This window comes from Dipodomys merriami, unplaced genomic scaffold, assembly GCF_024711535.1.
Source record: "Dipodomys merriami isolate MVZ:Mamm:240054 unplaced genomic scaffold, mDipMer1.0.p SCAF_4, whole genome shotgun sequence".
Lineage (NCBI taxonomy): Eukaryota > Metazoa > Chordata > Mammalia > Rodentia > Heteromyidae > Dipodomys > Dipodomys merriami.
The window spans coordinates 49,613,963-49,635,732 of record NW_027205603.1 but is presented as its reverse complement, the minus strand read 5'-3'; the positions used below and the strand labels follow the sequence as shown (position 1 = coordinate 49,635,732).

Below are 21,770 nucleotides of genomic sequence, written 5' to 3'. Positions count from 1 at the left end.
CTTGTTTAAACAATTGCTTTTCTATTGTTGTTGATCGTGGGCTTGAACTCAGGGCCCAGGCACTGTCCCTGAGCTTTGTTAGTCAATGCTAGCACTACTGTTTTGAGAGACATAGCTCTACTTCTGGTGTTCTGGCGGTTAATTGGGGATGAGTCTCATGGATTTTCCTGCCGGGGCTGGCTTTGAACAGTGATGCTCAGATCTCAGCCTCCTGAGTAGCTAGGGTTAGAGGTGTGAGCCACCAATGTGGCCTAGCCTGCTTGTTCAAGCAAGTTTTATTTTCTACTTTCATACATGCACATAAAATACTTCAGTCAGTATCGTGGATTCAGTATCCTGCATTGTTCTTAGTTAAGGTCTGTAATTTACATTAGGGTTCACCCAGTTCGCTGTTCAGTGAAGTTTGACAAATGCATAGTGACATACCTACCATCGCAGTGTCCTATAAAATAGTTTCCCAAGTTGGATACTGGTGGCTCTTACTTGTAATCCTAGCTACTCAGGAAGCTGAGATCTGAGGATCAAGGTTTGAAACTAGCCTGTGCAGAAAAGTCCTTGAACATCATATCTTTGGTTAACCACCAAAAATCCAGAAGTATAACTGTGGCTCAAGTGGTAGAGTACCAACCTTGAGTGGAAAAGCTAAGGGACAGAAAATCAAAAAGTTTCACTGCTCTGAAAAAAATCCCATACTCCCCTATGTAATTCTGCCCACCACTGATCTTTGATGGGCTCCATTGCTTTGCCCCTTCTGAAAGTCTTGGAGTTGGGAATGTCAAGGTATGCAGCCTTTTCAGGCTGGCTAATCTTGCACAATTAAGGCCCTTTGTGTCTTTTTATGATTTTATAGCTCATTTCTTTTTAGCATTGAATAATACTGCATTGTCCAAATGTGTCAGTTTATCCTCCGTGTACCTAATGAGGGACAGCTTGGCTGCTTGGAGATTTGGAATACAATGAATAAAATATGCATGTTTGCACGTGTTGACCTAGTGTCTGTCCTTGTGCTGATAATTGCCCTTCATACCTGTGGCAACCTAAGCAGACCTGCCTCTGCCCCTTCCACTGCTTCACAGGAAACATTGAGAAAATCAGGACGTAGAGGCCTGATTGTTTCCTCTGGAAAGCATATTTTAAAATATGTAACAGATATCCCTTGATCTTGGTTATTATGCACCCATTGGTTCATATTTTGGTCTGTTGGGTATAGTATTTTACTCCAAAGTGTGAATGTTTATGTCAACTCTTATATAATGATTTTTGAGTGTTTTTTTTAATTGTGGAGGAATAAGGGAACAAAATGTACACCCTTTTTCTTGCAATCGTGTGTGTGTATGTGTGTGTGTACATGTGAGCCAGTCTTGAGCCTTGAACTCAGGGTCTAGGTGCTGTCCCTGAGCTTTTTTGCTCCTGGCCAGTGATCTGCCACTTAAGCCACAGTTTCACTTCTGGCTGTTTTGGTGCATAAATGTAGATAAGAGTCTCATGGACTTTGCTTCTTGGGATGGCTTTGAACCATGATCCTTAGATCTCAGCCTTGTGAGTAGCTAGGATTGCAAGTGTGAGCCACCACCACCTGGCTGTAAGCATTTTAAGTGTGGGTTCTTCATTCATGATACTTCATCATTAGGCAGTTACCATCATCTGTATCCCAAACTTAACTCTCTCTTGAAATTTTTGAGACAAGGTCTCACTGTGTAGCCCAAGCCTTGAATTTATGGTTCTCTTGTCTTAGGTTTTTCTTTCTCTCCCTCCCTTCCTTATACTCAGGACCTTGAACTCAGGGCCTTATTTGCAAGTGCTCTACTATTTGACACTTGAACCACACCTCTAGTCCTCTAAAACTTTTATCTGGAGCTATGATCCTTTTTAAAAGAGGAATTCCTGGGCACCAGTGGCTTATACATATAAGCCTACCTACTCAGGAGGCTGAGATCTGAGGATTGCAGTTCAAAGCCAATGGCAGGTAAGTTCTATGGGACTCTGATCTCCAAGTAACAACCATAAAGCCAGAACTGGAGTTGTGGCTCAAATGGTAGAACATTAGCCATGGGCAAAAAAACTTAGGGCTTCAGTTGAAAGCCCTCAGACCAACACTCCCACCCCCCTCCCCCCCAAGAGAAAAGAATTAAAGATCCATCTGAAGCTCTTTTTGGCAATATAGTCTCATCAGTTAGCTTGTGGTAAATTTTTCTGTAGTGCCACCTGAAAACCTCTGTGGCTTGGACAAAAGTCTTTCTGTCTCCCTCATGGTTACATTGCCATGACTAGCTGCAGGCAGGCTGGTAATGTGCAGCTATGTGCATAGGAGTTAGAGGAACTTGGGTTGGTGAATTGGCAGCAATCTTAACCATATTAAGTAAGATTCTGTAGGTACATATAGCTGTCCTGTTGGGGATGGAGTGACAGTCATTGCGTGGTTTCTCAGCTCTGGAAAGACTTCAGGCCTTTCCACCTCCTACTCCTTTCCTACTCCTACATCTCTAGTCATCCTAGCCTTTTTAACACAGAGCTTCCTAGCATGAATAAAATTATATGGTGTTATTCTTATACTTTTTGGATAAGGCCATTTTATAAGACTCTTAAGAAAGGCCATAAAGAACCTTCACACTAATAAACGCAGTTGTTTTAGTCAAACATTTAAAAAATGTTAGACTCAATGCTTCCCAGCCATGGCTTTGGCTCAAAAGAACTGTCCACTCTTGAATTTGCTTTTCCTGTTGGTGTTCTGCTTATCTGCAAGAAGTAAAGGATCTTTGCCAGATACTGGTGGCTCACGCCTGTAGTCCTAGCTATTCAGGAAGCTGAGCTCTGATAACCTTACTTCAGAGCCAGCTGAGGCATAAAAATCTTTGAGACTCTTCTCCAAATAATCTCCCAAAAGCTAGAGCTGGAGGTGTAGTTCAGATGGTATAGCAACAGCTGTGAGTCAAGCAAGAGCACAAGGCCCTGAGTTCAAGCCTGAGTGATTTTCAAGTATTGTTTGTTATTTAAATTGTGGAGGACTAAGGAAACATAAAATTTGCAATCTTTTTCTTACAATTGTGTGTGTGTGTGTGTGTGTGTGTGTGTGTGTGTGTGTGTGTGTGTGTGTTGTGTGTACACACACATGCACCACCAGTTTTGAGTCTTGAACTCAGGGCCTGGGTGCTGTCCCTGAGCTCTTTTGCTCCTGGCTAGTGATCTACCACTTAAGCCACAAAACGAATCGAAGAGGAGGAAAGTCGGAGGGGTCGGGGAGGTTTACTTTGGAGCTGGAGAAACATGTTATAACCAGAGAGAGATGCTACTAAATTTGGGATGAGGTTATTTCTTAATAAAATTGGTGAATAAATGGGCACTGTTTGTGCTGTGGATTATTCTACAAGCAGACTCCCTGACTTCAGCTAATTAGATTGTTACTGTTTAGAAGCTGGTCCACTCTGGTGGGACTCGTTTGTGGTCAGTATTAGTTTTGCACAAGGAAAAGCCTTTGAGCTGAGTTTCCATTTGCCAGCTAGCTATAAGCCCTGTGGAAGTTTCTTCAAATTAAAATGAGAGCCACCAGATCATTTATTCCTCTTAGGGCTCTGACAGTTGGTGGTTGTGATGGCCCTGCAGAGTGCTTGTTAAACTCAGTCTGCAAACTTGAGACCATCAGCTTGGACAGACCTTCTCTATCTTCCAATAATCCCACCATGGAGACCCCTGTGCTGGCAAACACATCATTAATCCTCCTAGACAGAATGGCCCCTTTTGAAATTCAGTCCCTGTGTCTTATTTATTATATCTTTGCCCACCCAAATAATTATCCAATAGAAAAGGCCAGGGAGGTTGGCCCCCTGTCATGACAGTATTTTATCCTAAGATTGCTTGTTGTGTCAACTATTAGGATAAATTGACAAGAGGCAAACAATAAAACAAAGCAAAACAAAACTCCTTTGGCTGTAAAATTTTTTATTTTCAAAAACATATACTAAGAAGTGTGGGGGCCATGAAGAGCAGTAAATGTAGTCATGTACTCGATAACATTTCAGTTCACTGTTGCTAGGGTTGGCTCTGGCATGTTCCTTAAGCACTTACCTATGATCCTTTGCCACCAGGTGGCAAGCACACTCAGGGAATGGTGGAACCTTTAAGAGGCAGGGTTTTTTGCAAGGAAATTAGGCCATTGGGGTTATACCTTTGAGGAAGATAATAGGACCCTATCCCTTCTTCCTGTTTCCTGGGCTGCTGTGAGGAAGCCCTGTTGACCCACCCTATGCTCCTGCATGATGTTCAGCATTGTCCCAGGCCGAGTTAGCAGGCCCTGAGACCTCTAAAATCATGAGCCTTCTTCCTTTAAAGTGGAGTGTCTGAGATCTTGTCACAGCCACAGAAGCCTGACACAGCAATAGACCTTCATCCAAGATAGTGATTCCACAAAGCTCTTATCAGCTAGTGAGGTCATCGCCTCCTTAGTTTGTGTGAACACCCTCTAGTGTTCACACGGAGAAAAACCACCAAGTGACACCTTGCTCAGTGTGGCCTCATGGTCACGTGACACGACTGTGGAGTTGGCTCAAGTGCTCATCTTCAGCCAAATTTCGCAGGGTTAGCTAAAAGCTGGGTCTGCAGTATCACAAGTCAGCCAACTGGTGTGAGAGGCAGAATCTGATCTGAGGCCCTGACCCCCACTTTCTCAGTACAGTTGACGTCCTGGTGGTCCCTGGCCACCTTAGAGCTGGACACACCCTGATTGAAGAACTTGCACCTGAGTCAGTAATCAGTCTACTCATCAGCATGAAGAGTGACCAGCAAATGTGAAATTAGATTATTCATAAAATAAAAAACATAGTTGTTTTTTTTTTTTTTTTTTTTTTACTTTCCAGTATTACACTTAACCAGGCATATAACAAACATTTTGTCTTTCTATGATCTTCTGTTGAGATCATGAGACCGTTTTGATCGGGTAGTGATCACATGCTAAAATGACAGAATTAGCAGTGACACCTTGTGCATCTTGGAGCCACTCTGACTCCCCATGACAAAGAACACAGGCATTCCAACACTTCTTGACAGGCCTTGGCTTCCCCAGCCAGAGCGTAATCAGAAAATGTGTTTGGAGATGAGTTGAGGGAGGGAATCACACCTGCTGGGTCATGTTCACTTTCTTCTTGGGGGGGGGGGGGGGCAGGGAGGAGGCATCATGGAGCCTGAACTCAGGGCCTGGGTATTGTGCCAGAGTTTTTTTTCACACAAGGCTGCCTAACACTCTTTGAGCCACAGCTCCACTTCTGATTTTCTGGTGGTTAATCGGAGATGAGTCTTACCAGCTTTCCTCCCTGGGCTATCTTTGAACCATGCTCCTTGGATCTCAGCCTTCTGAGTAGCTAGGATTACAGGCATAAGCCACCAGTGCCTGGCACGTTCATTTAAAAAAATTAAAAAAAAATCACTTGTGGGGTTTGAACTCAGGGCCTGGGTACTGTCCCTAGGTTTTTTTGTTCAAGGCTAGCACTCTATCACTTTGAGCCACAGCTCCACTTCTGGTTTTCTGGTGGTTAATTGAAGATGAGTCTCACCGACTTTCCTGCCCTAGTTGGCTTTGAACCATGATTCCCCAGATCTCTGCCTTCTGCATAGCTAGGATTACAGGTGTGAGCCATCAGCGCCCAGCGCACTCACTTTTTAATGCACACACACACACACACACACACACACACACACACACACACACACACACACGTCTCCAGGAGGAAAGAGAAGGTAGGAGACATTTATTTAGAACACACACACACACACACACACACACACACACACACACACACACACACACACACACACACACACACACACACACACACACACACACACACGTCTCCAGGAGGAAAGAGAAGGTAGGAGACATTTACTTAGAATATTAGGATTCCTACCAAGGAAGTGAATTTGTTCTTTTCAGAGCTCCTTTATTACTTAGAGTATTGGCTTTCAATGATTGGACTCTGCTAGTTTGCACATTTTTTATCCTCTGGGCTCTCTAGAGAAGACAGCTTTCTTATAATACTGTACTACCAAAGGACTTTCTTCATCATGGGAAAATAAAGAGGGGGGTGGTAGAATAATGAAATTCTTATTAGGGAGTATTTCCTAAATTTCTAATGTAAAGTTTCAAGTCTTAAGGCTGCCATACCTTTTTTTTTTTTTTTTTTTGCCTGTCCTAGGGCTTGAACTCTGAGCCTGGGCTCTGTCCCTAAGCTTCTTTGGCTAACACTCTACCACTTCAGCCACAGTGCTACTTCCAGCCTTTTCTGAGTACTTTATTGGAGATAAGAGTCTCACAGACTTTCCTGCCTGGGCTAGCTTTGATTCATGATCCTCAGATCTCAGCCTCCTGAGTAGCTTGGATTACAGGCATGGGCTACCAGCATGCGGTGGCGGCTTCTTCTGCTGCTGCTTCTGCTGCTGCTTCTGCTGCTTCTGCTGCTGCTTCTCCTCCTTCTCCTCCTCCCCCTCCTCCTCCTCCTCCTCTTCCTCCTCCTCCTCCTCCTCCTCTTCCTCTTCCTCCTCTTCCTCCTCCTCTTCCTCCGTCTCCTCCTCCTCCTCCTCCTCCTTCTTCTTTTTGTGGGGGTAGGGGTACTGCCAGTCTTGTGGCTTAAACTCAGAGCCTAGGTATTGTTCCTGTGCTTTTTTGCTCAAAGCTAGCACTCTACCACTTGAGCTACAGCTCTACCTTTGGCTATTTGCTGGTTAATTGGAGATAAGTATCTCATAGACTTTTCTGCACTGGGATCCTCAGATCTCAGCCTCCTGAGTAGCTAGGATTAAAACCATGAGCCACTTGTGCCCAGCTTTGCCATACTTTTTTTTTTCCCAGTCCTGGGGCTTGAACTCAGGGCCTGGCCACTGTCCCTGAGCTTCTTTTGCTCAAGGCTAGCATCCACTTGAGCCACAGTGCCACTTCCAGCTTTTTCTGTTTATGTGGTACTGAGGAATCCAACCAGGGCTTCATGCATGCTAGGCAAGCACTCTACCACTAAGCTACATTCTCAGCCCTGCCATACATTTTTAAACAAAAGTCAACATGATTTACTCTAGCTATATTCAGTGTGGGAGTTGAAAGCCAGCCCGAGCTGAGTCTTCTTGAGAGCTGCTTCTACTGTGCTGCCTGAACTCCACCCTTCTGTATATCACTGCCCCCTCTCCCCCCGCCTGAACTCTGGGCCTGGGCTCTGTCCCTCAGCTCTTCAGCTCAAGGCTAGTGCTCTACCACTTGAGCCATAGCTCCACTTTGGGCTTTTTCTGCTTTTGTAGTACGAGAAATCGAACCCAGGGCCTCATGCATACAAGGCAAGCCACTCTACCACTGAGCTACCTTCCCAGCCCCTTGATGCCATTCTTATATAGCAGAGCATACCTGCATTCTCTATTGATACGGACCCCCTGGAAATGCTGCTTGTCTCCTCAGCACTTTCTTTGTGCATACATGCACGCAGTTGTTTTCTGAAGATGGGCTGCATGCACTAGAGTCCTTTGCCCCTAAGTGACAATATAGTTAGTTATACAGCTACAGTATAGTTGTCAACATCAGTAAATTTGAAATGAATATCTTATCTCATTTGTAGTTCTACTTTAATTTTTTTTCCTTTGGGGGCTGAGTACTGAATCCAGCCCTGTGTGTAAGGGCAAGAACTTCCTGTCACCACTGCGTTATTTCCCCAGCCCTTGGTTTTATGAGATAGGGCCTTGCTATATAGCTGACGCTAGCCTTGTGTTCCTTCTGTCTCCTAAATGAAGGGATTTCAGGCATGTGCCACTATGGCCATGCTCTATTCCCAGTTTTTACACCTTTTCAATAATGTCCTTTGTAAAATTAATTTTGTTCCACTCATTATAGGACCTGTTCGAGAGATCAAATGCGATATTTCGTTGGCACATAGTTTTAGTCATCTTTACATTTTCACGGCCTTTCGCTTTTGTAGAAGCCAGTGCTATTTGAAGATTGCAGTCCCTTTCTCCCCCTTTTAAGAGCTGAATTAACTGCACACCTGAGGCCTGACTTTCCTGATGGGCAAGCTGCTCGACTCTGAGATGCTTTTCAAGGGCCTGGCGTGTAAGTTGTGTATCATACAGCTTTCAATAAGACTCTCCCCTACTAGCTTTCATATTTGGAGAACATCTATTGTGATATTATGTGAGCTTTCTATTCATATACAGACAGAAACTTAATTTGTTTTATAGTTATTTGTACCCACTCCATAACCAGTTATATGCTCAGTACTGTCCACTTTCCTGCCTGTACCTGCCAACCTCTGCACTACCTTTGAGTGCCCCCTGCTGGCTCTTCAGTGCATGAGCAGTTGGTTGGAGTTGTGGAACAAATTTCTCTTTGTTTTCCTTTGGTTGATCTCTCTTTATTACTGAATATGCCAAGAATATCTCTTCACATGAACTATATATTTCCATATTGTCATATTAATAACTACATATTTTTCTATATATGAACACTTGTCAGCATTTAAATTGTTCACTGAATATGTATTTGTATTGTTTTCTTTTTTCACTTCAAGTAGCCTCTGAAGTGAACATTTCTTGCACATAAACTATTCATATGTAACTCATTAATAGTAATTTCACAATTAAAAATATAGATGAAGCCAGGCACCAGTGATTCATGCCTGTAATCCTAGCTACTCAGGAGGCTGAGATCTGAGGATCGAGGTTCAAAGCCAGTCCAGGCAGGAAAGTCCATGAGACTAATCTCCAGTAACCACCAGAAACTGGAAGTGGCTCTGTGGCTCAAGTGGTAGAGCGTTAGCATTGAGCTGAAGAGCTTAGGGATAGTGCCCAGGCCCAGAGTTCAAGCACCACAACCGACATAAAAAAACCCATAAAAGCATATATATATATATATGGAGAGAGAGAGAGAGAAAGAGAGAAAGACAGCGCACACGCACACAAGGAGACTGGGCATCAGTGGCTCACACCTGTAATCCTCAGGAGGCTGAGGTTTGAGGATCCCTGTTCGAATCCAGCCTGGCAGGAAAGTCCATGAAACTCTTATTTCCAGTAAACTACTCAGAAAAAGCCACAAGTGGCACTGTGGCTTAAGTGGTAGAACATTAGCCTTAAGCCAAAAAAAAAAAAAAGTTCAAGGACAATGCCCAAGTCTAGAATTCAAGCCCCAGGATTGGCAAAATAAAATAATAACAATAATACAGAGAGAGAGAGAGAGAGAGAGAGAGAGAGAGAGAGAGAGAGAGAGAGAGAGAGAGACTCTAGTCTAGAAAAAAATTCTAGGATAAGCTCAAGAAACAGAACATTTTCAAGGCAAAGTGATTCATATCTAAAGTCCTAGTATTTAAAAGCAGAAGCAAGAGAAGCAAGTGTTGGAGCCAGCTTGAGAAACAGCCAGACCTTGTCTCAACCAAGGGCTACTTGACATAGTGCTTTACGCTTATAATCCTAGTTACTCAGGAGGCAGAAATCAGGAGGATAGTGGTTTTGAAGCTAGCTGAACCAAAGGTTATTGAGATCTCTTCTCAATCAGTAAACCATGTATGGTGGCATTCATGGTCCCAGCTATATGGGAAGTCAGAGATAGGGGATCTAGAGCTGAGGCTGACCCTAGGCCAAAATGAAACAAAAACAACGAAAACCTCAAGACACTACCTGGAACATAACTAAAGCTCAAGCAGTAGAGCTTCTGCATAGACAATGCAAGACTATGAGTTCAAACCCCTATACTCCCAAAGAGCAACAAACCAAACAGAAAACTAACAACAACAACAAAACCCCAAGGACTAACGATGTAGCTCAGTGGTAGAGTGCTTGCCAAATATGCGTGAAGCCTTGAGTTTGATCACCATTACTGCTAAACAAACAATAATTAAACTGAAAACAGAATCAGGAAAGTCAAGTTTGGCTAGAACACGGTTGGGTAATAGCAGAAAATGAAGTTGGGAAATAGATACTTGAGGATTCTTTCTATTGAATTGACCAAGAGGAACAGACCTTCCTTAGTTATGGTAAGGCCCTCTAGGGCAGCTGGGTGCAGGGCCTCGATGCCACTCCTCTGTCCCCCACTGGTTCTCCCGGTCCTTTTCCAGTCCTGACCTGTTCTCTTGCCTGTTGGCATGGGTAGCCAGCACCTGACAGCTCAGGCTATGGACAGGCCACTTTCTTCCATTACTCATACAGTAAATATCAGGGAAGGCCACTGACTGGGGCTGGTTCTGCCAGATGTCTAGCCTGAGGCCAGACTCTCTGAACAAGGGGATAGAGGTCTTTATGGGTAATATTGGAAGCACAGGCCCACACCTAAGACCAGGAAACAGGGCAATGGGGTGGGGACAAAAATTGTCCCTACCCATGGGGCAAGGGGTCTGGAGTTCCTCAAGGGAAAGTTATTAAACATACAAGACAACTGATGCTCACTGTCAGCCAGGTCTCTAGGGAAACACTGCAGGCAGGACTGAGTAGATGTGGTCAGGGACAGTTGGGTGGATGTCTGTGGGTGAACAGTTCTCTTTGCATAGCTCTTGGGTATGATCTTGTGACATCAGGACTGTAAAACTCAGGATGTAAGACTTAAAGAGATAGAAGCATTAGGTTGTTTACTGGAAGTGTTGTTTTTTTGGACAATTTAAAAATTATCTTTAAATACTTGTCTTATTTAACAAAGTAGTTTATGAATACAATGTATCTTGATCAATCCACCCCTTTCAACATGGCCTTGTGTTAAGCATCAAGTAGCACAGAACCAACTCTTTACTGGGGTTTCCTAGGGCCAACTAACAACCAGGAAATAGGTGTAGAGGCTCCCTTTCTTCCTTCCTGGATCATCTAGGATCCTCATTCTGAGCACCCTCTCCTTTAGCCACTGTCCATCTACAATGCATCTGAGCACTAGTTCTGGAGCCAGCTTTGTATTTTTGTTTTGTTTTGTTTTGTTTTATTGTCGGTCCTGGGGCTTGAAATTTGGGCCTGAGCACTGTCCCTTAGCTCTTCAGCTCAAGGCTAGCGCTCTATCACTTGAGCTACAGTATCACTTCTGGTTTTTTGGTGGTTTATTGGAGATTAGAGTTTCAGGGAATGTCCTGTCCAGGCTGGCTTTGAACTGTGATCCTTAGATCTCAGCCTCCTGAGTAGCTAGGATTACAGGCAGCTTTGTTTACTATTTAAACAAATCCTTAACTGTAATGTATGTATGTATGTATGTATATATGCATGTCTGTATGCTTGTATGTATATATTGGCCTTGGAACGTGAGGCCTAACTTGAATGCTAGGCAAGTACTCTTCCCCTCAACCTCAACAATTTATATACATATATATGTATATATATGATGGTACTGGGGCTTGAACTAAAGGCTAAGGCATTTTCCTTTAGCTTTTTCATTCAAGGCTGGCATTCTACCATTTGAGCTATAGCTCCATTTCTAGCTTTTTGGTGGTTAATTGGATATTAAAGTCCTTCGGAGTTTTCTGCCCAGGCTGGCTGGATCCTCAGATCTTAGGCTCCCTAGTAGCTAGGATTACAGGTATGAGCCAGCAGTGTCTAGCTCAATGTGTGTGTGTGTGTGTGTGTGTGTGTGTGTGTGTGTGTGTATGAGCCAGCAGTGTCTAGCTCAGTGTGTGTGTGTGTGTGTGTGTATGAACCAGCAGTGTCTAGCTCAATGTGTGTGTGTGTGTGTGTGTGTGTGTGTGTGTGTATGTGTTGGTCCTGGGGCTCAAACTCAGGGTCTGGGTGCTGTCCCTGAGCATTTTTTTTTTTGTCGGTCGTGGGGCTTGAACTCTGGGCCTGGGCGCTGTCCCTCAGCTCTCTAGCTCAAGGCAAGCGCTCTACCACTTGAGCTACAGCGCCACTTCCGGTTTTCTGGTGGTTTATTAGAGATAGGAGTCTCACAGTCTCTCCTGCCCGGGCTGGCTTTGAACCGCGATCCTCAGATCTCAGCCTCCTGAGTAGCTAGGATTACAGGCGTGAGCCACCAGCGCCCGGCTTTCCCTGAGCATTTTTGCTCAAGGCTAGCACTTTACCACTTGAGCCACAGCTCACTTTTGTCTTTTTGGGCAGTTAATCAGAGATAAGTTTTCTGCTCAGGCTTGCTTCCAATTGGGATCCTTAGATCTCAGTTTCTAGGAGCATCTAGAATTATAGACATGAACCACTGGTGCTGGGCTCAACTTACTTTTTTTTTTTTTTTGGTTGGTCGTGGGGCCTGAACTCTGGGCCTGGGTGCTTGTCCCTCAGCTCTTCAGCTAAAGGCTAGTGCTCTACCACTTGAGACACAGCGCCACCTCTGGCTTTTTCTGTTTATGTGGTGCTGAACCCAGAGCCTCATGCATGCAAGGCAAGCTCTCTACCACTGAGCCACCTTCCCAGCCCCTCAATTTACTTTTATATTGCTTCTCCTGACTCTCCCCTCTCCCGTCTTCATCCTCTTTTTCCTTCCTGCATGAACCCACCCATGCTTTTCCCACACCTGGTTGTCTGTTTTCACTTTTCCCACTGTCTAGCCTCCGGTCTGACTGGGTATGCAGACAAGAACTGGCTCCAAAGCTGGGATTTGAGTTGACAGTCCTGGATCTAAGCAGGTAGAACATTAAACTGTTAGATAGGACTTTTGGCTTTTTCATTCTACGTGGGCTTCTAAGCCAGTCTTCTGCAGGATAGAGATAACAGAGTGAGAGCAGGGGTACAGGCAGGTGACACCTCACATCTGTGAGCTGCTGCTGGCGGTGGAGAGGGTGTGGGGTTGAGCTGGTGACTTTGAGGTGGTTTGTGGCTTGCGGCGTATCTGTCAGGATTAATGACCTTCTAATACCTGTGGCTTTAGAAGAACCAGTAAGGTGGTAGAGAAATGGTTGTTCTTCTAGTACTGAGTGGCCAAATATGGGATGTAGCCAAAGCTAGCGACCCCATGAACCATGAAATCCCCTCTCCCCCCAAGCAGTCGATATCATGGATTTCAGGAACCCAACCATTCATTTTTTTCAAATAATAGCAACAACAAAAAGAAACCATTTATTTCTTTTTTTAAATTTTTTTAAATTTTTTAAAAAATTTTTTAATTTTAATTTTTTGTGAACATACTGTACAGAGGGGTTACAATTACATGGGCAAGATAATGAGTACATTTCTTACCAAGCATTGCAGCCTCCTCCTTTGTTTACCCTTCACATCCCGAAACCATTTATTTCTAAACTTAAAAAAATGAACCTTTATGGTTACCCAAATAGAGGAAAAATACAGGTTGATTTTTTTGTCATTATTAAAAAATAAACACTTCTAAAATGTACATAAGTTTGTAAAGTTGCTGGGTATGATGGAACACACTTAGACCCTGCCATTTGGGAGATAGAGTCAAGAGATTTGAGAGTTTGAGGCCAGCTAAGTCAGGGAGACTTTGTCTCACAAAACAAAAGAGCTTGCCAGGTGCTGGTGGCTCACACCTGCAATCCTAGGTATTCAGGAGGCTGAGATCTGAGGATTGAAGTTCGAAGTCTGCCCAGGCAAGAAAGTCTGTGAGCCTTTAATTTCCAACAAAACTACAATAATAATAATAATAATAATAATAATGCCAGAAGTGGTGCTATGGCTCAAATAGCAGAGAATTAGCTTTGAGCAAAAGAAGCTCAGGGATAGTGCCCAAGTCCTTAGTTCAAGCCTTAGGACCAGTACCACAAAACAAAACAAACACCAAAGAGCTGTTGTAAGTGGTAGAGCACCTACCTGCTTAGCATGCCAGAAGCCCCCCGAGTTCCATCTCAAACACCACAAAATGAACAAGAAGAAAAAAAAAATCTTTTTTTTTTTTTGGGGGGGGGGTCCGGTCGTGGGGACTGAACTCTGGGCCTGGGCGCTGTCCCTCAGCTCTTCAGCTTAAGGCTAGTGCTCTACCACTTGAGCCACAGCGCCATTTCTGCCAATTTTCTTTTTGCTCATGTGGTGCTGAGGAATCAAACCCAGGGCCTCAGGCATGCAAGGCAAGTGCTCTACCACTGAGCCACCTTCCTAGCCTGAAGAAAAAAAAACCTTAAACAAGATGAAGATTATGCCATAAATAAAGTACAGCATGAAACTAGTTAAAAAAGTAATCCAGGCCTGCCTGATGACTCAGTGCCTGTAATCCTAGCTACAGGAGACAGATCTGAGGACCATAGTCGAAAGCCAGCCAGGGCAGGAAAGTCTGAGAGACTCTTATTTCCAGTTAGCCAGCAAAAGGCACAAGTGGTAGAGTATTAGCCTTGAGTGTAAAAGCCATGGGAAAGTGCTCAAACCCTGATCCTGAGTTTAAGCCCTAGTTCTGGTGCGCGTGCATGTGCGCATGCAAGTGCGCTCTCGCGCGCACGCGCACACACACAGTGAATCTTAAGTTGATTCACTTATTTTGTATTCACTTGAATACAACCTTGATTCCCATACATTTTATACAGTAGGTGTTCACTGATCTTTTCTAATAATGATTTCACATTTCTTCATTTGACTCTCCACTTCAGGAGAGTCCATCAATTTTTCCCTCCAGGGATTTGAAAACTGGGCCATTGTCTTTGTATTTGTTATAGGCCACCAATGGTATGGGTGGGAGAGGAATGACCCCCCAATATTGAACCAGCAGGGGCCTTAAGTGCTGACATGAGCCATTGTGAGTGTGGGAAGTTTGTGTGGGGAGAGACTTGTGCCAAAGAAGAGAACTGGGTGTTTGGCAAGCCTGCCGTGGACCTAGGTGAGAAGGTGAGCCAGGCCAGCAGAATCAGGGCTATAATGGAACCTGCAGGGCCCTGGCCTTGGTTAAACAGAGAAGGTGCTGGAACACATGGGAGATGTGCCTTCAAAGCTGATTCTTTCCTTGTCTCATGTAATTGTGACAGCATCCTCCCACAAAAAAGAAAAAGAAACAAGAGAAAAGAAATGGAATTGAAAACTGTATGACAGTAATATAGACTCCTCTCCAGAGTATGGATGAAAAATGTGGCTTTCTTTTCCACCAATTTATGCTTAGAAAGTTGGTTGCTAACCTAGGAAGTTCAGGTTTCAGCAAGCTATGGTAATCCAGGGTGGAAAAAAGTATTACCCAGATGGCATTTGCTGGAGATTACTGCTCCCAAATCCTGCCTTGTCCTAGAAGATTATGTCTGCCCCGCTGCTGTAGCTGTGATCAGCTGACTGGTTTAAAGAAAAAAAACACCAGGTAGTTTTTTGTTTGTTTTTTTCTGTAATTTTGCCAGATAGCTTGAGCTATTTGTCCATCTGAGCTGGGCCCTCCTTTGTTTACTGAAGAACGGGCCACTCCCTGCCCAAGGTTGTTCCTTGTTGACTGAAATTAACAACAGGTGGTGAACTGAGGGCTCTGGGTTGTCATTTATTGAAAGACTTGCTTGCCATAGGATGTGAAGCTCTTGGAGGAAACTGCACCTGCGCCCCCCTCCACCCGGAAGCTGGGGCGGGGCCTCCTAACCTGGGGTGATTTCTTAGTGAGGGTACAGGTTGCAAAGAGAACGTGGTCCCAGGGGCAGGTGACTGAAGAGTCCTTGTGGGCGGTGGCAAAGCCATGCGCCCTGCCTTTGCCTGGCATGGACTGTGGAGACTTGGACTTCAGCGAGGACTACCAGTCCCCATTTGACTTTGATACGGGAGTGAACAAAAACTACCTCTACTTGTCTCCTAGTGGCAATGCGTCTCCGCCTGGATCACCTACCCAGAAACCTGGTAACTATTAAATAGTGTACGACTTGCTGGAATAAAACCTAGATGCCACTTGGGGGTTTTCCTGATTTTAAAATGATTTGTGTTGTAACTAGTTAAGGCTTTTACAGATGTGAAGCAGAGAAGGGGATGCAGAAGGGAAGGAGGGGAGGGGGGAGAAAGAGGATTTGGAGAGAGAGATGGCTTGTTTCAGTATTGAGAATGTTTATAGACTGGAAGTTAGACTAATACTGTTCCTGATCAGTCTGAGTGCACTAAGCTGATAGATATTGGACAAGAGTAGGGGAAATCTGAAAGCCTGGACTTCCAGTTGCCTATGTTATGTGTGAAGATTGCCTTGAGTTTTGTCTTGCTAATAACTGAGCACCTGAATCACTGATCAGACGTTCTAGGTTTTGTTAAGGAAGACTTAACAGAAATGACTATGCAAGAGATGATTTAAAGGAGAACCTGGGATTGCTGTACCTTTGGAAGCAGGTGTTCCTTCCATGTGTTGTGTGGTGAGACTAGGGGCATGGAAGCTGAGTTTGTTAGCACAGCTGGAAGCTGGAGCCGCTGCCATCCACAGAGTCCAGGCCAGCTTCTCCTTCACGGCCAGCGCTGGGAGGGAGGCAGCTAAATGACCTCCTCTGAAACGTGTCGAGGAAGCAACAGGCTTTCCTAGAAGTTAATTATTTTCCTATTAGTGAAGAATACGTTACAGTTTGTTCCTTGTAAGCATAATACATGGGCAATTTAGAAAACAGGTGCTACAGGATGCAGCATGAAACCTAGTTCGAAGTACTCGAGGTCCGTGTACTTGCTGACAGGCTGTGTGCTAGCTAACGCACTATTCTAATTCTAGATTGGGAAGAGAAAATGTTGGCCAACAGTTACAACTGTCCTCTAGAAGCTGAGGTGGCAGGACTTGGTGTCTTCAGGCAGTCCTTGGATTGCTGGGAACTTTGTCCTTTGCTGAAAATTTTCCTATCTGTGTGGCCCCCAACAGATCTCTCTTATAGCAAAGAGCATTGGGCTTCCCTTTTGCCCAGCTTTCCAAAAGACAACGATGTACTGATTTCTTAATGTGAGCAGCCCCTCCTGAGGGACTTGAAAACCTTGGGGAAGGTTTCAAAACCTTGGGGTTCATGCGACTTCAGGGTTTCGGGAGTCCCAGGGAAGTTTTAGTTCTGCTTCAAGTCCTTTCACTTCTGGTTACAGTCCTGACTAGCCTGGGTGGGACCTTTTCTGTCAAAACCCAGGCAGGGTGGGGGGGGGTGCTTCTATGCAAATTTTGCACACTTATCTTCAGAATTCTTAGTAGCAGTCTGAAGGAGCCTGGGATCATGGGGTTTAATAGAGTTATAATAAAGCATCTGGGTACAGGTGCCACACATGTAATCCTAGCTACCCAGGATGCTGAAGTCTGAGATCAAGGTTCATAGCCAACCCTGGAAGAAAAGTCTGTTAGATAGTAGACTCTTCAGTGAAGTACCAGCAAGCCAAAAGTAGAGCTGTGGCTCAGGTAGTAGAGCACCAGCCTTGAACAACAACAACATACAACAACAAAGCTCAGGGACAGAGCCCAGGCCCTGAGTTCAGGCTCCAGGTTGGCACAAAACAAAACACAACAAGACGGGCTGTGGCTCAAGTGGTGGAGCACCAAGCTTGAGCCGAAAAAGCCAAACAAGAGCATGAGCCCTGACTTCAAGCCTCAGTAACAACACACACACACACACACACACACACACACACACACACACACACACACACACACACACACACACACACACACACACACACACACAAATGAACATCTAAATCCCAACTCATAACACAAAGCTCAGAACCAGTAGTTTGCATTAATTGGAACAAGGGAGATGGAATGAGCGGGAAAGCAAACAGAAACCACTAAACCAGGCACTTTCAAGAGTCTACCAACCCTGTGTGCTGTGAACACTGTGTAGGTGGCAGGGGTAAGCTCTTCAGACCAATGCTTACTTAAAAGTGCTTTTTGGCCTCTGTATTTTCTTAATCAGCAAGTAAGTCATGCCAACAGAGGATGACTGAATAAGGCATCCCACACAAAAAGATTGGGAACACTATCTGAAAAGAACTTATGCTTTGATTTATATCCAAAATGCCATCATAGGGGAGAAGAGAGAGTAATGAGATTCAGTTATGGGCAGTGTTCTCAGGTAGGAGGAGAGCCAGGGGCTCCAGCCAGGGGCTGAAACGAAAGATTTCCTTTGTTATCAGGGACTTCTGAACTCTTGGCATGACCGACCCACAGTCTAAAATATTTTATCCCTTCTAACTTCCAGTACACACACACACACACACACACACACACACACACACACACGCACACGCACACGCACACGCACACGCACACACACGCACACACACGGATCACAAATATCTTTCAGTACTGCTCAAGCAGAGGGTTTTTGTTTTCTTTCTTTTTTAGTTGCTGTCCTAGAACTTGAACTCAAAGGCCTGGAAAATATCCTTGAGCTTTTTGGCTTAAAGCTAGTGTGCTACCACTTGAGCCACAAGTGTTTAATTAGAGATAAAGTCTTATGGTTTTTCCTGCCCCAGATGGCTTCAAAACTTGATCCTCATCCTCATATCTCAGCCTCTGGAGTAGCTAGAATTAAGTGTGAGCCATCAGTACCTGGGCTTGAAGCAGATTTTATGAAGTAGAACTTCCTGTGTGTGATTGTACTCTGATATTTTATATTATTCTCTCTGTCTCTCTCTTTCTCTCTCTCTGTCTTTCTCCCTCTCTCTCTGTTGGTCGTGGGGCTTGAATTCTGGGCCTGGGCATTGTCCCTCAGCTCTTCAGCTCAAGGCTAGCACTCTACCACTTGAGCCACAGCGCCACTTCCAGTTTTTTGGTGGTTTATTGGAGATAAGTATCTCATAGACTTTCTGCCTGGCCTGGTTTTGAACTGTGATCCTCAGATCTCCACCTCCTGAGTAGCTAATATTATAGGATTACAGGCATGAGCCACTGGCACCCAGCCTCTCTCTCTCTTTTTAATACTTATCTGGTACTTCTGCTTAGTGACTCTTATAAAAAACACTGAATTATAGTGACTTTGAGAATCTGGATATAAGATCCTAGAGCAATATTTGCCTTATTGGTTGACTGTTGTTTCCTCTAGCTCCAGGAACAGAATGTGGCAGGTAAGGCTCACCAAGTTCCTTTTGGATTAATGACTAAATGAAACTGGTAAGGGCTAGTTCGCATTCAGGTTCATTTGATAGATGGGAGAGATTGTGGTACACTCTAATCATCAAGCTAGCCAGCCTGAGCTGGGACTTTATGCTCAGTTTTAAAGCCAGTTTCTTATTATATTTTTCTTATTTTTTTAAAAATTATCAGTGAATTATTATTTTTTTCTTGGTAGTGCTGGGGATCAAACCCTGGACATGGTTTCTACCACTGAGTGTACACCAGTCTGCTTTTTCGCAAGACAGTTAACTTCTCTGGTAATGAATACTGCAGAATAGTTTAGTTATTCAAGGTCTAACTTCTCTGTCAAGAGTTTTGTTTTGAAGGTAGTTGGCTGGTTCTTTACTGTGTTCCAGTCCATCTTTGATCCACTGGAAGGTACTGGGTATCTTATAGCTGACATCTCCTTTCTCCCTTCCTTTCCCTCCCCTCCCCTCCCCTCCCCTCCCCTCCCCTCCCCTCCCCTCCCCTCCCCTCCCCTCCCCTCCCCGTCCCTCCCTGTCCCTCCGCTCCCCTTTCTCTCTCTCTCTCTCCCTCCCTTTCTCTCTCTCTTTCTCTCCTTTCTTTCCTTTTCTGTCTTGTGAATACCTATAAGGATACTTTCCCAGATGGTATTTTTGTAGAGTATCTCTTCCTCTGAAGAATGCTCTAGAACAAGTCAACAAGTCACAGACAACTTTCAGCATCCTTGGTTATTTCTAGTGACGTCAGAAACTGAGTCATTAAAAATAATCTTGACAGTTTAATGTCATCTTTGAAACAGAAAAGATTGAAAAATTAAACAAGATTTCCAGCTCTTCTTTTCATTCTGTCTCACGCTTTTTGATTTGTGCTCTGTGTCATTTCCACTTTTAGGGAAGTAGTTATTACGTCTTACACATTTTTTATGATGGTAGAGAACAAACATATCTATAGTTTTCAAGAAAAATCCTGAGACAAAATAGTAGACAGGAAATTGAGCCTTACTGAGGAAATTTAAGTGTGGGAGAGACTTCCTTTCTGGAGATTGCCTTATTTCTCTGTGGCTGACCTTTATCCCTTTTTTGTGGAGGGTCCTGGTTACTAATTTTACATTTGATTTTCAGAGGTTAGAGTGGTGAGGAAGGGGGGCAACGATCTGAAGACCCCTCTTCCCAACTTTTAAGGATGAAAGATATAGTGAAGGTCAGATTAGGAATACCTGGAAGGAATGAGTGAAGCATTTGAATATATGATTGTGTGCTGTGTTGGTGAACTTTACTCCTTCCCAATGGTTTCTGTGAAGTGTGGGAAGGTGACTGTGTCTGTGACTCTGTGTGCGCGTGTGCGCATGTGTGCGCACATATGCCAGTGCAAACCAGTACTGGAGCTTGAACTCAGGGTCTGGACTTTTAGCTTTTTCACTCAAGGCTAGAGTTCTACCACTTGAGCCATGGCTTTACTACAGGCTTTTTGATGATTAATTGGTATCGACTCTTATAGATGTTCTTGTCTGGTTTGGCTTCAAGTCATCATCATAAGCTCTCAGCCTCTTGAGGATTATAGGCATGAGCCACCAGTGTCCTGGGTGGCACAATGACCACAGTTAGGACCCCATGTCCTTGCTGAGTGCCCTCCTGGGGCACTTCACTGCTCTGACTTCATGCCTACCTTTCCCTTTCTGCCTTTGCGCATCCCTCCTCCCCCCATCTCTTTCTTTAGTAGTCCTGACATTGTTCAGTTAAGCTCTTGGGTTTCTGGATCTTGCCCCAAATGGAGCATATCAAATCTTTTTTTTCATCTTGTTTTTGTAGCTTTCACTACAAAGGGAAGGACTTGCTGAAGTTTTCAAGGACTTGCTGAAGTTTTCCTCTTCTGTTCAATACCCCAAGGCTGGCTTTACTCTATTCATCATGAGTAAATAACAGCTTCAAGAATCCAGTCTATCCAGGGTATCCTTATTTCTCCACCACCATCTTGTTGAGGTGATCCGTGTCACAGAGCAGGTGGCCTGTTTGTGTCTTCAGATGCTGTGTTGGCCCAGTTTAAGTCAATGGCTTTTAGTCTGGAGCAGCTTTGCTTCCTGCTGGCATTTGGGTTTTGGATGTCACCCTTAGTACAGGTTGGGACTGCAGTGACCTCTCGTGTCTGAGAGGCCTGGATGCTATTTCCCAGGCTGGAGCCCCCACCGCAGAGAGTTACCTGCTCAAATCATCCAGCATGCCGTGTTTAAGAAATCTCAACCTCAGGTCAGAGGACCACCAGGGTCCTCTGGGAACCTCCAAATATTCCTCTACTCTTCCTGGAGTTTGTCACATCCAGAAACAAAGAACAAGGCAGCAAGCAGGAAGTCCGAGGACAGACTTAAAAAATACTTTGAACTATGTATCCTACCTCTTTTTATGTCTCTAAGGTTAGAAAAGGGGTTGCGTATTTCTTCTCATTGTGCTTAAATGAAACCATGCTGGAAACTGAAGTTGCTTGTTCATATACTAGTCTTAAAACTCGTTTTACTTTCTTGAAGATTGTGTGGAAGCCTATATAGTTTTATTTTCCTGAGAAACCTTGAATACTCTGTTGTACGTCAACAAGTCCTTTCATGGATAGACAAGTGTTCTAAGTACCACAGTCTGCTGCCCAGCATCATCTTCTCTGCTAGTGGAACTTTCTTGGGGGCTCCTGACTTCATGTTCTTTCTCCTATAATAGCATTCATGCCCCTTCCTGTGTATCCATCACACATTTGTGTGCTCAGTTTTCCTGCAGCATGAATGTAGGCACTTGCTCCAGATCTTCAGAAAAATGACATGGGATTACCTTTTTAATGACATGAGAGGTTTTATGACTTTGTTGCTGGTGGTGGTAGTGGTGGTCCTGGGGGGTTGAATTCAGGGCCTGGGCACTGTCTCTGAGCTCTTTTGCTCAAA

General features: G+C 44.3%; 1 protein-coding gene across 5 annotated transcripts in view; it reads left to right on the top strand.

Moving 5' to 3' along the window:
• Tpd52 (tumor protein D52) overlaps window positions 1-21,770 on the top strand; it is a 188,373-nt gene that overhangs the window by 36,972 nt on the left and 129,631 nt on the right. For 2 of the 5 annotated variants that reach the window (XM_069990972.1, XM_069990971.1), the window contains exon 1: window positions 15,335-15,669. The exons of 1 other annotated variant lie outside the window; for it this stretch is intronic. In XM_069990972.1, coding sequence (XP_069847073.1) covers window positions 15,534-15,669 — 136 coding nt within the window. In that variant the 5' untranslated portion in view covers window positions 15,335-15,533. Of the gene's footprint in view, window positions 1-15,331; window positions 15,670-21,770 lie in introns of those variants that run through there. 2 more of the 5 variants (XM_069990966.1, XM_069990967.1) reach the window with 2 other exon arrangements.